The 16,160-nt window shown below is 37.0% G+C and overlaps 1 protein-coding gene and 1 pseudogene across 1 annotated transcript in view; one reads left to right on the forward strand and one right to left on the reverse strand.

Annotated features, from left to right (window-relative positions):
- Positions 1-12,790, reverse strand: part of TMEM232 (transmembrane protein 232) — a 206,909-nt gene extending 194,119 nt beyond the window's left edge. The window contains exons 1-4 of the mRNA XM_065920544.1: positions 12,777-12,790; positions 12,057-12,168; positions 3,352-3,457; positions 1,297-1,454 (exon numbers count right to left, since the gene is read on the reverse strand). Coding sequence (XP_065776616.1) covers positions 1,297-1,454; positions 3,352-3,457; positions 12,057-12,168; positions 12,777-12,790 — 390 coding nt within the window. The remainder of the gene's footprint in view (positions 1-1,296; positions 1,455-3,351; positions 3,458-12,056; positions 12,169-12,776) is intronic.
- LOC136174209 (solute carrier family 38 member 6-like) lies at positions 3,903-7,961 on the forward strand (annotated as a pseudogene).
- Positions 12,791-16,160: the final 3,370 nt, after the last annotated feature.

Genomic DNA, 16,160 nt, shown 5'->3' on the forward strand with positions numbered 1-16,160 from the left:
CACTCAGATGAGAGGATATAGGAATCTTTTTAAATGAATCCATGGTATATGCAAGTTATAAGCAAGGCACACAATGACTAAAACTTTATTTTATAGCCATTTTTATTGCTAGCAGAAATATAAAAGGCAAGAAATGGGAAAAGGTCACCAAAGAGGATGAAAAGAAAGGAGAAAAAAGTGACACATGATCTATGTTTTTCCACTCCACTCTCTTTCCATCATAAACTAGCCTGAGTGCTAACCCTTTTTATATCAGTAACACATACATTATATTTTGAAATCCCAAAATAATTATATAAATAGAAGCTCTTAAATATCCTTATAATGAAGAGCTTGGGAAAGAAAGAAAGAAGAAAAAGACTTTGTAACTTTACTTGTCTGTTTGCCCCCAGCTGTTCTATGCAAGGCCTCAGTTCTTTGCATGTTCAATTTCTATTATGTGTTCTGTTTCTTGTCTGGTGTCCATAAATCTTTTACCCCCAAACATATCAGAGAGGATCTAGACTTAATTTATAAGGTCTGAAATACAGTGTCTTCCAAAATGCCCTGGATGACTCATGAATATCTTCATGCCCACTTTCTAACATAATCAAATTTCATAATCAAAATTAAAGAAGGGAAAATATATTTTTTGCAAATAATACCATGCTTAATTTCAAATTATATGTATATACATATATGTCAACTAAAATATATACATACAGATATTTTTTTTTATTCATAAAGAAATTATTCTTCTGGTTTTTCCTTGCAATAAAACCACCAGTTAAGCTAAATTTCTTTGACTAATAATAAATTTTTCAGCAGGCAACCTGATCTTCACAGCAAGTAGAACGTTCTGTCTTCCAGGACTTTATGAAACATGAGCTACATGAATATAGTTTCCATCTTACGGTTCTAAAATGACATAGAATACTGAGATAACAGTCCATCTTCTCAAATTGGGCAACAATTTAAGAGTATATCAGTCAGCATTTTTAAATGGAAAACTGGCATTCAGCAATCCTTAAAATAGATAGGAGAAAGCTATATACACTCAGAAAGAAGTACAAACTTGATTCTTAATTAAATGTAATTTTCTTACATAGTTGGCAAAACTGTATTTTCTCCAACTATCTCCATTTGCATATCAAGTAATAATGTAGTATCCACATTTAGAGATTAAAATAAACTACCAAACAAGAGAATATTCTGTAATAAAACCAAATGGCCTGTTTAGATCCTGAAGCAGGTATCATGTGACCAGACATAGTGCATGTAGCAATTAAAACACATTAGAATCAACTTAAAACGTACCTTTGCCAGCTGGATTTCAATTGAGTATAAGTATGCCTTTCGGAATGCATCACAGCAGAGTCTGTATAAAACTGATTCCGCAACAAAAAATAAGGCAGGCAGATGATCGCAATCAAAGGAAGCATGGTCCAGGGAGGCATAGAGCATATTTAAAGCTTCTGAAATATTAACAAGTAGAAACATAATTTATAAATCTTGCTGTTTTTTTACATGCTACATACAATTAATTCACCAAAACCACACTGTGGCTTTAAAATATTCACTGTCTTGGAATCCCTCCCATCAAGAGGTGAGGTCCATGCCCCTTGTCTTTGAACCTGAGCAGGCCTTGTGACTGCTTCAACCAATAGTAAGGGACATTCAGTGACGCTGTGTGACTTCCAAGGCTAGATCAGAAAAGGCAATCAGGTCGCCCCCTTGAGACTACAGAGGAGGGGGAGGGTGGGAGAGAGGTGAGGAAAGAGAGAGAAACGCCCTAGGAAGGTGTTCCAGCTCTTCCAGCCAACAAAAATAGATCAGGGCACATATAGTGTGTCTGCTGTGTTCACTCGGTTAGCCCTGTCCGTGTTTGCAGCCCCATGCACTGTAGCCCGCCAGGCTCCTCTGCCCACGGGACTTTCCAGGCTAGAACACTGGAGTGGGCTGCCATGTCCTCCTCCAGGGGATCTTCTCCATCCAGGGATCAAGCTCGCATCTCCCACCTCTCCTGCGCTGGCAGGCAGGTTCTTTACCACCAGCATCATTATATAATAGTGGGGAAATCGGACAGAACTGGATGACAAAGAAGTGTCAACAGAAGTGTTATAAACAGAAAAGCAGAGGGAATGAGGCCAATGGAGCTGAAAGATGAAGAATGTAAAGTTAAGGCCCTACAGAAAACTGAACCTCACATCATTACAGGCATACTTCATTTTATTTATTGTGCTTTGCAGATATTGCAGGGTTTTTTCTTTTTTAAAAAAATTTGAAGGTTTTTAGTAATCCAACATCTAGCAAGTGCCACTTTTCCAAAAGCATTATTTTTTAATTAAGGTATGTGCATTTTTCAGACAAGCTATTGCACAGTTGATAGACTGTAACACAGAATAAATATAGCTCTTACAAGCACCATGAAACAAAGAGCTTCATGTGACTCGCTTCACTGAAATATTTTCTTTATTATGGGGATCTTGAACCAAACTCACAATCTCTCCAAGAATGTCCCTGTGCAAAGGTTTCGAGCAACCGTTACGGACAAAGCTGAGGTTAAGTGACGAGGAAGAGCCAGTGGTTGCTGGTGAGCCAACACTGCTGACCTCAGGATCATTTAAAATATTTAACAGGGCCAGGCTGTGGACAGCACTGTGATGAAGGGCCATACAGGCAAGTTAGACACAGAATCATTCTTATTCTCCCTGCTGCTTGAAAGCTCCCAGATACAAACCCCAATTCACATGGGGAAATACTCCCTGACCTCATCTGGATACCATTCTAAACTCACTTTAAAAGGCATACACATAAAATATAGGTTAATGATAGAAGGAACTTTATTTCCTGAAAAATAATGTTTCTTAATTTCTCTTTTAGATTGGTTGGAGGGGGGTTTAAAAGGTGACACAGAAATAAGAAGTGATAAATGAAAAGGTAATGAGTAAAATGGCTGTTTAAAACAAGTGAAGAAAGAAATGGCCATTTGGTTAATGTTTTATGAGTAAGAGTTATAAAATGCCAAAACAAGTTTCTCTAAAAGTATAATGCCTGTTGTAATTGAAAATCACTAAATGACATTTTATATTACTTTTTAATTAGTTACTAATTTTAGAAAAAAGCAATAACCACTCTGCTGAGCAAAAGTTTTTAAAGCAATTTTGTAATTAAAAAGTTGAGCAGCCAAATTCATAAATTCAAAATTACGAAAGGAACTTTCACAATGAAACATTGTCAGATATTTCAATACAAGAAAGGCAAATCTTCCTTGGCTCCTGCAGTTCCTAAATAATACAGCTACCAAATTACACCTTCACTGCTCATCCATACCACTTGGAGCGACTGAGAAGAGCTGGTCAGCAGACATACCATCCTGGACTTCTCCTCTGCACTGAGCCAGGTACACCACTTCGGTCCATGCAGACGGAAGGTGCACATGCCTCCCCATCCCTAAGGTCCTGAGACCCAGTTTTCTCTGTTATTGGGAAGATAAAAGAAGCAAACAAAAATGCACGGCTTTTAAATTTTAGTATAGGTTCATTTTCATTGTCTACATTTACTAATTTATTCATCCTCTATCATTTATTTTTTTTTGTATAGATGACTTACAATATTGTTTTACATTCAGATATGCAGCCAAGCGGTTCAGTTACACGTATATACATCTCTCTATATTTTTTCAGACTCTTCTCTATTACAGGTTATAATAGGATGTTGACTACAGTTCCTGCACTCTTCAGTAAGTCCTTGTTTCTCATCTATTTTATGTATGGTAACGAGTATCTGCGAATCCCATACTCTTTATCTCTCCACACCACTTTTCCCTTTGATAATCTCAAATTTGTTTTCTATGTCTGTGTGTCTGACTCTGTTTTGTAACTGAGTTAATTTGTATATGTTTTTTAAGATTCCACACATAAATGTTATTGTAAGATATTTGTCTTTCTCTGCGTGACTTAGGTGATAATCTCCAGGGTCCTCCCATATTGCTGAAAAGGGTATTATTTCATTCCTTTTTATGGCTGAGTAATACTCATAATTAAAGCAATAGCGTTCACGCGCAGAGGTCCCCTGGTGCTCCATATGGCCTCTCAGTGTTTAACGTGATCATGCCATCACGGGAAGTGGCGCCCTTGGTTTGGCTCTCATTGTGGCTCATTCTGGTATCCTTGCATTTAGTTTCTTCCTGCTGACAGTTGCACTCCCGGCTTCTCACTCAGTTCATCTCCCGATTAGTTTGTGTATTCAGACCATGGTGACATCTTACGAAGACTGGACTCTTTACATTTGGATTACCTGGAAAGGTGGTGGTGGCAAGCACCACAGTAATTCAGAACATTTTGGAGCTGTGTCATCTTCTCTTTTAATCATTAAAACAGCTTCCTGCTGCTATTTCAGAATTTTTATCTGGAGACAATAGTGGGTCTTGGTATCTTGATGGAGACACACCAATGATCATTTGTGTTGGCATGGTATTCCCTCTTGCACTTCCTCCTAAAACAGGCCTTCTTGGCTACACAAGGAGTTTGTCATTTTTCTTTATGCTGACCTTTGCTCTTGTGGTAATAATTAAAAATGCTCCACCTCGTGTCCCTTAACATTGAATTATACAGAACAGTACTTCCAGATTTCAAATACTACAGATGATTGTAAACCAAAGCACTTTCATTTCTCCAAAGAGAATGCTTATGCCATACCAACCACAACTTTTTCATTCCTCTGCACACCTCAATCCTGCCCATAAACTGTGAACTTCAATGCCACCAAAAAAGAAAACTACAGGCCAATATCACTGATGAACATAGATGTAAAAATCCTTAACAAAATTCTAGCAAACAGAATCCAACAACTTATTAAAAAGATCATACATCATGACCAAGTGGGCTTTATCCCAGGGATGCAAGGATTCTTCAATATTTGCAAATCAATCAACGTAATACACCACATTAACAAATTGAAAGATAAAAACCATATGGTTATCTCAATAGATGCAGAGAAAGCCTTTGACAAAATTCAAATCCATTTATGATAAAAAAAAAAAAAAGCCCTCCAGAAAGCAGGCATAGAAGGAACATACCTCAACATAAGAAAAAGCCATATATGATAAACCCACAGCAAACATTATCCTCAATGGTGAAAAATTGAAAGCATTTCCCCTAAAGTCAGGAACAAGACAAGGGTGCCCACTCTCACAACTACTATTCAACATAGTTTTGGAAGTTTTAGCCACAGCAATCAGAGAAGAAAAAGAAATAAAAGGAATCAAGACTGGAAAAAAAAAAAGAAATAAAACTCTCACTGTTTGCAGATGACATGATCCTCTACATAGAAAACCCTAAAGACTCCACCAGAAAATTACTAGAGCTAATCAATTAATATAGTAAAGTTGCAGGATATAAAATTAACACACAGAAATCCCTTGCATTCCTATACACTAACAATGAGAAAACAGAAAATGAAATTAAGGAAATAATTCCATTCACCATTGCAATGAAAAGAATAAAATACTTAGGAATAAATCTACCTAAAGAAATAAAAGACCTATATATAGAAAACTATAAAACACTGATGAAAGAAATCAAAGATGACACAAATAGATGGAGAAATATACCATGTTCATGGATCAGAAGAATCAATATGGCAAAAATGAGTATACTATCCAAAGCAATCTATAGATTCAATGCAATCCCTATCAAGCTACCAACGGTATTTTTCAGAGAACTAGAACAAATAATTTCACAATTTGTATGGAAATACAAAAACTTTGAATAGCCAAAGCAACCTTGAGAAAGAAGAATGGAACTGGAGGAATCAACTGCCTGACTTCAGACTATACTACAAAGCCACAGTCATCAAGACAGTGTGGTACTGGCACAAAGACAGAAATATAGATCAGTGGAACAAAATAGAAAACCCAGAGATAAATCCATGCACCTATGGACACCTTTGACAAAGGAGGCAAGAAAATACAATGGAGAAAAGACAACCTCTTTAACAAGTGGTGCTGGGAAAACTGGTCAGCCACTTGTAAAAGAATGAAACTAGAACACTTTCTAACACTATACATAAAAATAAACTCAAAATGGATTAAAGATCTAAATTTAAGACCAGAAACTACAAAACTCCTAGAGGAAAACATAGGCAAAACACTCTCTGACATAAAACATAGTGGGATCTTCTATGGCCCACCTCCCAGAGTAATGGAAATAAAAGCAAAAATAAACAAATAGGATCTAATTAAACTTAAAAGCTTTTGCACAATGAAGGAAATGATAAGCAAGGTGAAAAGGCAGCCTTCAGAAAGGGAGAAAATAATAGCAAACGAAGTAACTGACAAAGAATTAATCTTAAAAATATACAAGCAGCACCTGTAGCTCAATTCCAGAAAAATAAATGACCCAATCAAAAAACGGGCAAAGAACTAAACAGACATTTCTCCAAAGAAGACATACAGATGGCTAACAAACACATGAAAAGATGCTCAACATCATTCATTATCAGAGAAATGCAAATCAAAACCACAATGAGGTACCATCTCATGCTGGTCAGAATGGCTGCTATCAAAAAGTTATTACTTTTGTTATACTTTTGTTATATAGTTTGTTATTACAAACAATAAATGCTGGAGAGGGTGTGGAGAAAAGGGAACCCTCTTACACTGTTAGTGGGGATGCAGACTAGTACAGCCACTATGGAGAACAGAGTGGAGATTCCTTAAAAAACTGGAAATAGAACTGCCATACGACCCAGCAATCCCACTGCTGGGCATACACACCAAGGAAATCAGAATTGAAGGAGACGTGTACCCCAATGTTCATTGCAGCACTGTTTACAATAGCTTCGACATGGAAGCAACCTAGATGCCCATCGGCAGACAAATGGATAAGAAAAGTGTGGTACATATATGCAATGGAATATTACTCAGCTATTAAAAAGAATGCATTTGAATCGGTTCTAATGATGTGGATGAAACCAGAGCCTGTTATACTGAGTGAAGTAAGTCAGGAAGAAAAACACCAATACAGTATATTAACGCATATATATGGATTTTAGAAAGATGGTAACGATAACCCTGTATGCGAGACAGCAAAAGAGACACAGATGTATAAAACAGTCTTTTGGACTCTGTGGGAGAGGGTGAGGCTGGGATGATTTGGGAGAATGCCATTGAAACATGTATATTATCATATGCGAAATGAATCGCCAGTCCAGGTTCAATGCATGAGACAGGGCGCTCAGGGCTGGTGCACTGGGATGACCCAGAGGGATGGGATAGGGAGGGAGGTGGGAGGGAGGGTCAAGATGGGAAACACATGTGCACCCATGGCAGATTCATGTCAATGTATGGCAAAAACCACCACAATATTGTAAAGTAATTAGCCTCCAATTAAAATAAATAAATAAATTTTAAAAAATAACAGTGAATTTCAAAGCCCTTCTAAGAAACGGATGCAGGATGTAACCAGTACAGTGATTCCTTTAAGTTTTCTCACTTACTTTATACCTGCACTCTTTGGGTACCTCACTTTTTATGACAATGTAGCATCAGAATTACTACAAGGTTACAGTAAATATTTGCAACATGATGTTGTCCTTATGACCGTGAAGTTATACATACTCTTTTCTGTGCTTTTGATGGTCCCTCTAATCCACTTCCCTGCAAGGAAAGCTTTAACAATGTTTTCCCCCAATCTTCCATTCTCAAGGATTCACAATTCTTCAATCACCCTAGTTCTCAATATTATCACTGTTTTACTTGCAATATATGTTCCTGACATTAGGAACACATTTGGTATTGTTGGTTCCAGTGCATCAATGTGTTTGATTTTTGTGTTCCCAGGACTCTTTTTTCTCTTAAAATGAGCAGAGAGGATTTCCTCTCATGGAAAAAGTTGGGGATGTTTGTCTTGCTCATCTTTGGTATTTTGGTTGGTAATTTTAGTTTAGCACTCATTATTTTTAATTGGATTAAAAACTGAAGGAAGTATTTTCCCACTTTCTATGAAGAATACTTTACCTTCATATGCAAAAAGGAATTACTCTGAAAGGCACCTTGGATTACTCCTCTTTATGTAGGTTAAATTTTTGGTAAACATTAACAGAAAAGCAGGACAAATAAGGAGTGGGCAGGGGAAAGTAGGTGAAGTAGTTTTAATCAAAATAAGAAACAAACTCAAAATGCCCCTAAATGTGTTGAGCACCTGTTGTTTGTGAGTTTATTTTTCGGAATTAGCAGGGTAGTTTTCATGCTTACAGAGATACCTGAGCAGAAAGTACAGGTTCTCATGTATCCCCTCATTCCAGCACAACCACAGTTTCCCATACTACTAAGAGCCGGTTTTAGTAAGGGGCATTTGCTATACTTGATGGGCCAATATTGATACCTTGCCATTAACTGAAGTTCATCCTTTACATTAGGTCTCTCTTCTGATGCAGGCATTGGCAACCTCTGATCTTTTTGCTGTCTCCATAAAAACCATGAGCCTTTCCCCACGAACCTTTTCTAAAGTGCTGTTTGGTGGAATTAGGCAGCATCGAACCTTTCATACTGGCTTCTATCACTTAGCAATATGTGGCTAAATTTCCTCCGTGACTCTTCATGGAAGAAGATAGCTTGCTAGCTCTTTTTTAAATCACTGGTAATATTCCATTGTATGGATGTACCACAGTTTGAGGCTTCCCACACAGCACTAGTGGTAAAGAATCTGCCTGCCAATGTAGGAGATGTAAGAGACAGGTTTAATCCCTGGGTCTGGAAGATCCCCTGGAGGAGGGCATGGCAACCCTCTCCAGTATTCTTGGCTGGAGAATCCCTTAGACGGAGAAGCCTGGCAGGCAACAGTCTACAGTGTCACAAAGAGTTGGACATGACTGAAGCAACTTAGCAATATATATATATATATATATGTATATGTATATGCATATAAATACACACACACACACACACACACACACACATATATACACACAAAAAAAAAATAGATCACGTCTTCTTTATCCATTCATCTGTCAGTGGACACTCAGGTTCCTTCCATGTTTTGGCTATTGTAAACAGAGCTGCTATGAACACTGCGGTGCATATATCTTTTGGAATTAAACTTTTCATCTTTACCAGATACATGCCCAGGAGTGGAATTGCTGGGTCATATGGTAACTCTATTTTAAGTTTTTAAGGAAACTCCATACCATTTTTCACACCAACAGTGTAGGAGGGTTCATTTTCTTCCACTCTCTTTCCTGCATTTGTAGACTTTTTGATGAAGATCATTCTGACCAGCATGAAGTGATACCTCATTACAATATGGATTTGCATTTCCCTAATAATTAGTGATGTTGAGCATCTTGTCATGTGCCTGTTGGTCATTTGTATGTCTTCTTTGAAGAAAAGTCTAGTTCAATCCCTGCCCATTTTTTGATTGGGTTGTTTGGGGGGTTTTTTGTTTGTTTGTTTGTTCATTTTTTAATATTGAGCTTCATGAGCTGTTCATGTATTTTGGAAATTAATCCTTTGTCAGTTACGTCACTTGCAAATATTTCCTCCCAGTCTGTAAGTTATCTTTTCATTTTATGAATGGTTGCCTTTGCTATGCAAAAGTTTTTAGGTTTGATTAGGTCCTATTTTTTGTTGTTTGTTTTTCTTTCCATTGCCTTGGGAGACTAACCTAAGAAAACACTGGTACAATTTATTTCAGAGAATGCTTTGCCTGTGTTCTCTCCTGGGGGTTTTGTGGTGTCATATCTTATAGTTAAGTCTTTCATGGCTTATATTTAAGTCTTTAAGTCATTTTGAGTTTACTTTTGTTTATGGTGTGAGGGTATGTTCTAACTTTGTTAATTAACATGTGGCTGCCCAGTATTTCCAACACACTTGCTGAAAAGACTGTCCATTGTATATCATTGCCTCCTTTGACAAACATTAACTATAGGTGTGTGTATTTACTTCTGGGTTCTCTCTTCTGTTCCACTGATCTATATGTCTGTTTTGCAAATAACACACTGTTTTGATTACTGTAGCTTTGTAGTATTGTCTAAGGTCTGCAAGGGTTATATCTCTAACTTTGCTCTTTTTTCCTCAGGATTACTTTGGCAATTCTGGGTCTTTTGTGGTTCCATATCAATTTCAGGATTTAGTTCTAACTCTGTGAAAAATATCATGAGTAATTTGATAGGGATTGCATTGTATCTCGGAGAAGGCAATGGCACCCCACTCCAGTACTCTTGCCCGGAAAATCCCATGGACGGAGGAGCCTGGTAGACTGCGGTCCATGGGGTTGCTAAGAGTCAGACACGACTGAGTGACTTCACTTTCACTTTTCACTTCCCTGCATTGGAGAAGGAAATGGCAACCCACTCCAGTGCTCTTGCCTGGAGAATCCCAGGGACGGGGGTGCCTGGTGGGCTGCCGTCTATGGGGTCGCACAGAGTCGGACACGACTGAAGCGACTTAGCAGCAGCAGCAGCAGCATTGTATCTGTATATTGCTTTGGGTAGTATGGCTAGTTTACCAATACTAATTCTTCTAATCCAAAGCATTGGATACTTTTCCATTTCTTTGAATCATCTTCAGTTTCCTTTACCAATGTTTTATAGTTTGCAGCATGCAGGACTTTCATCACCTAGGTCATGTTTATTTCTAGGATATTTTTTTTAAAACACAATTTTATTAAATGGCTTTGCTTTTTTTCCATTGCTTTCTCTTTCTGATATCTCCTTGTTAGTGTAAAGAAAGGTAACAGATTTCTGTATATTAATGTTGTATCCTAGTACCTTGCTGAATTCATTTATCCACTCTAATAGTTTTTGTGTGGCAGCTTTAAGGTTTTCTGTATAGAGTATCAGGTAATCTGCACACAATGACAATATTATCTCTTCTCTTCCAGTTTGGATACCTTTTATTTCCTTTTCTTGTCTGACTGCAATGGCTAGAACTTCCAACACTATGCTGCATAGGAGAGGTAAGAGTGGACAGCCTAGTTGTGTTCCAGGATTCAGCAGTAAGGCTTTCAGTTTCTCACCACTGAGTGTTACACTGACTCTGAAAGTAAAAGTAAAAGTCGCTCAGTCCTGTCTGACTCTCTGCTACCACATGGACTGTAGCCCGCCAGGCTCCTCTGTTCATGGGGATTCTCCAGGCCAGAACACTGACGTGGGTAGCTGTTCCTGTCTCCAGGGGAATCTCCCCAACCCAGGGATCAAACCCAGGCCTCCCACATTGCAGGCGGACTCTTTGCTGTCTGAACCACCCTTGGATTATCATAAATGGCTGTTTAATATGTGAAGATATGCTCCCTCCATACCCACTTTGGTGAGAGTTTTAATCATGAATGGACGTCGAATTCTTTTTTCTAATCAGCATTTATCGTGGATTTTTTTTTTTAAATTTAAATATATGGTCAACCATGAGTAAAATACTGGGAAATAACTGCCACAGAAAAGGATGGCTTGATTTATCCATTTGTTTTGTGCAGTTTTTATTTCATCAGTCGTTTAGTATTATAGCAAAATCATGTGCATATTATTTCTCTATCAAGACTTAAATGGTGTCCAATTAAAAAAAGGTAAAACAAAGATTTATTTTACATTCTATTCTGTTTTTATATTGTTTGAAAATTTGTGAATTGATATATTCTTAAAGAATGAATTTAATAGGTTAGGTGAATGGTTTGTTACAGAGAAAGAACAGAATACTTTGTGCATGTATAGTGAATGCTTAGAAGGCCTTTCTGTCCTTTAAAAAAAAAACAACAAGATGTGTTTGTTAACATTTTTTCAGTAAAATGTAGAATTTTAATAAATAAATATTTAATTATCAGTCTTTGATATTTTGGTGTGGGCTCTTGGACTAGTGTCAACAGCTGTATTCCCCCAAAATTTTATGAGTAATTTTCATCCAAAGCCATTTGACATTGAATAATTTGGTCATTAACTTTAATTTGCATTTAGTATTTTTAACTATGTCTACTTATAACTAAAGAAATATGTATCCTTATTTTTTCTTTCAATATTTTAGAACATATAATCATCCACCAACTGGAAGAGAAAGTTCACATACTAAGTAATCAAACAGTCATTACCTTACATTTGATAATGTTTTTTCTAGCTATGTCCAATAGTTCTTCCTCCTCTTTTGGATTTTTTGTTTGATTGAATTTCAAGATGAATTCTTTTGTGATTGAAAATGGTGACCTAAGCCAAAAAAAGAAAAAAACAGTAATTACAGTTATGACTTCCAAATTACAATTAATCAAATTCCATGCTAAGTGTTATCTATTTCCTTAAAAATTACCTTAATGAGAAAGTTTCACACATACAAAAATCAGTAAAATAATATATATATGTAGATATATGTAACATATTATATATATATATATACATATATATGAATATATATGTACCTGCACGCCTCCTAGGTTAATCTTATCATACTCTTGGTTGAGAAACATAATTCTCATGATAGCGAAGAAATTTTAGCCCCTTGAAAAAGAAAAACCTGTGTCATAGTTGCCAGGAGTCATATTGGTATATGTCTTCTTTATAGGTAAAATCCAGCATCACTTCATTATGCTGAAAATTGATTTATCTCCTCACGTATTTCAGTGTTGGTTCAATTTAAGCTAAAACATTATTTCCTCCAAGAAAGTGGAATCAGACTAACTATGACTGGAGAAATGTAGGCAGGAGAGAAAAGATGCATGTGGTAAGGTCAGAGAGGTGACAATGAGCCAAGTTAACTCTGGATGAGACAGGAAGCTGCAGTAGGTTTGACAAGAGGAGTGGCGTGATCCAGCTTGTACCTTAACTGGCCCATCCTGACGCTGCGCTGAGAGCTGGCGTTTGGGCAGGCAGCGAGGGTAAGAGCGCACACAAACCTAGGTGAAAGGCGATTTGGCTTGGGTCAGAATTATAGAAAATAATTAAAGGGAAGAGTCCAGATAGTGGGTGTGTTTTGACATTAACTCCAACCAGACTGCCCAATGAGAAATAGGCACAAGAGGAAAAGCAAAAACAGTCATGACTGAATTGAATAACTGAAAGGATGGAACTGCTATTTACCAAGATGGGAAAGGTTGTGAGAGGAACAGATTTGGGTAAGGGTAGAGAGTTAGTTCAGCACTGAACATGCTTTTTTTTTTCATTTATTTTTATTAGTTGGAGGCTAATTACTTTACAACATTTCAGTGGGTTTTGTCATGCATTGACATGAATCAGCCATAGAGTTACACGTATTCCCCATCCAGATCCCCCCTCCCACCTCCCTCTCCACACGATTCCTCTGGGTCTTCCCAGCCCACCAGGCTCGAGCATTTGTCTCATGCATCCCACCTGGGCTGGTGATCTGTTTCACCATAGATAATATACATGCTGTTCTTTCGAAACATCCCACCCTCACCTTCTCCCACAGCGTTCAAAAGTCTGTTCTGTACTTCTGTGTCTCTTTTTCTGTTTTGCATATAGGGTTATCGTTACCATCTTTCTAAATTCCATATATATGTGTTAGTATACTGTATTGGTGTTTTTCTTTCTGGCTTACTTCAGTCTGCATAATAGGCTCCAGTTTCATCCACCTAACTAGAACTGATTCAAATGAATTCTTTTTAACGGCTGAGTAATATTCCATGGTGTATATGTACCACAGCTTCCTTATCCATTCGTCTGCTGATGGGCATCTAGGTTGCTTCCATGTCCTGGCTATTATAAACACTGCTGCGATGAACATTGGGGTGCACGTGTCTCTTTCAGATCTGGTTTCCTTGGTGTGTATGCCCAGGAGTGGGTTTGCTGGGTCATATGAACATGTTTTGAGATGACCACGGCCATCCAAACAAAGATGCAAAGTAAGCAGTAATATGTAGGAGTCTGAACTTGGAGGGAAGGTTCAGGCTAAATATATAAATTTTGAGTCATTAGCACACATAAGGTATTTAAAGTCTTTTGAATGGGAAGCATCCCATGGGTAAAGTGTAGAGAGAGTATACAAGTATTTTAAAGAGAAGTGAGAAAAGTTGAGGCTGTATGCAAGAGAATGAATAAGGTGATTATAATGACATATCACAGAGTTTAAAACAGCATGGGATCAAAGGATATCAGAGGAATACAAAACTGATAGTAGAGTCAGTGAGTTGCTTGTGTGTAAAATAATTGTTGGAGTCATACTATTAAAAGCACTGATCTGAGAGAATAAAACACATTTTTTCAACAACTTATTGTATTTATAATTTTACTGAATTAATTGCTCCGTGGGATATAGAAAAGAACATGAATAAAAATCAGATTTTGCCCCTGAGTGGGAAAGATAGGTGCATGTTGGGAAGATAGGTGCATGTAAAAGTAATCACAGTGTTGCACAATCGCAGGATAAGCAGAGATAAAAGCATGGTGCTCTATGAACTAGAACCAAATAGATAACCCAGTGAAGAACAGTTAAAGAAATGACAAACTGTTTAACTACCACCCTAAAGTATGCATCAACGGTAAGCATTTACTATCTCTAGTGCCTAGTTTCAGGCACTAACCTTGGACCTAGGGTACATGATGAAACTAACAAACAACCTTGCCCTGAAGGAGCATACAATAAAATAATGGGCGAGTTGAGGCGTTAGAAATCACAGTCTGCTAGAACTGGGCATTTGAAATGAATAACTTCATTCTTGACCTCCTCTTCTCCTGCTCTTGGAAATATGTGCTTAGATGGATATGGTACAGGTTAGCTGAAAACTCTCAACAGTCATCTGGGATGACATGTCTTTGATCAACATGGACCTACTCTGCACAAAGAGTCCAAAATAGATTTAATCTTCCCCTTTATACAGAGGGGTATGGGAATAAAAATAAGATAGTCTGTTTATTCATTTAAAGTTTTCTAAATTTCATTAGAAATTAGATTTTTTAAAGCATTGATGCAATAATGCTATTTGTAACAAACCGAACATTCACGGAGGCCTCCCAACAGCACTGTCCCCAACTCTACCCATCAGAAACAGCTAAGATCAACGCTCACAAACCAACCAAGCTACGTGAATTCATTTTAACAAATAGAGCCATGTAAGCAGCACTGTAGCATGCTTTCTTCATTAAAGTTTTCAGACATTACTCAAGCTCAACTGATCCTAATATGCAGTAGTATGGATGTACACAACAAATAGCAGTGTCCTTGACAAATTCCCATTCCTTCCATGATAACTGACGCTGTAATTTCTTAAAATTCTTGTACATAAACCTGGTATTTAGTAGCTGCATACTATTCTCAGTTATCAATCTCCACACTATCTTCAATAGTTAAATATTTGATTACCACCTCTACTTGTAAGCATATCTATATAGACATCATAAGAGAATTAAAAGGAAAAACTTCAAATGGTAGAACCTAGTTTCAAGACATGTAACTGACAAAGGGCTCATATCCAAAATAACCAGAATACAAAAGGGACTCCCAAGCAATAGAAACAGAAGTCTTAAACAGGTAGCTGACAAGAGAAGAAATCCATAACTATGTGAAACCACGGTTAACATCATAAAATAGGGAAACTCAAATTAAACCATTTCATTTGAGCAGATTTCCCTACCAACAAACATAGAACCACACACACATAGACAGCATCCTAGGGTTTCAAATACAAGTTAAAGACATATTTTTTGAAATTAGATATTTATCTCACCTTATATATAGGTTCTGAGGAAAATGCATTTTTGTAATTTTATTTCTAAAGCAGAGTAAAGCCTCAGGATGAAAATATCCAATTCAATTTCTATGCTTAGATTATTCTTTTAAATAATTTTAGTTTTATCAATTATTTTTCAATATGGCTGTGGCCTGTAATGAATCATTAAAAATATGGAAAGCTAATGCTTCCCAGCTTTCTATACAGGTACTGAGTACTTTAATTGGTCTCCAGCAGCTTATGTCAATAAATATTTAATGGAAAATAAATACAACTGTTTTAACTATTTCTTTTCCCATTACAAATAGAGGTTGTTATACAAATGAATGTTAATTTAATGATAAGAACAACCCATGATAAGAAGCAAAAGAAAATTTGATAAAATAAATAGGGGCATTTTAAAAGAAAATAGATCTTAGTTTCATACATTCCAATTTCTTCAAAACATTAAAAGATTTCACAAAGACAAATGTAATTGACTATAAGTGTGTAGACACAGTCCTGAGGAACAGGTTGTGA

Source organism: Muntiacus reevesi, chromosome 1 (genome assembly GCF_963930625.1).
Source record: "Muntiacus reevesi chromosome 1, mMunRee1.1, whole genome shotgun sequence".
Taxonomy (NCBI): domain Eukaryota; kingdom Metazoa; phylum Chordata; class Mammalia; order Artiodactyla; family Cervidae; genus Muntiacus; species Muntiacus reevesi.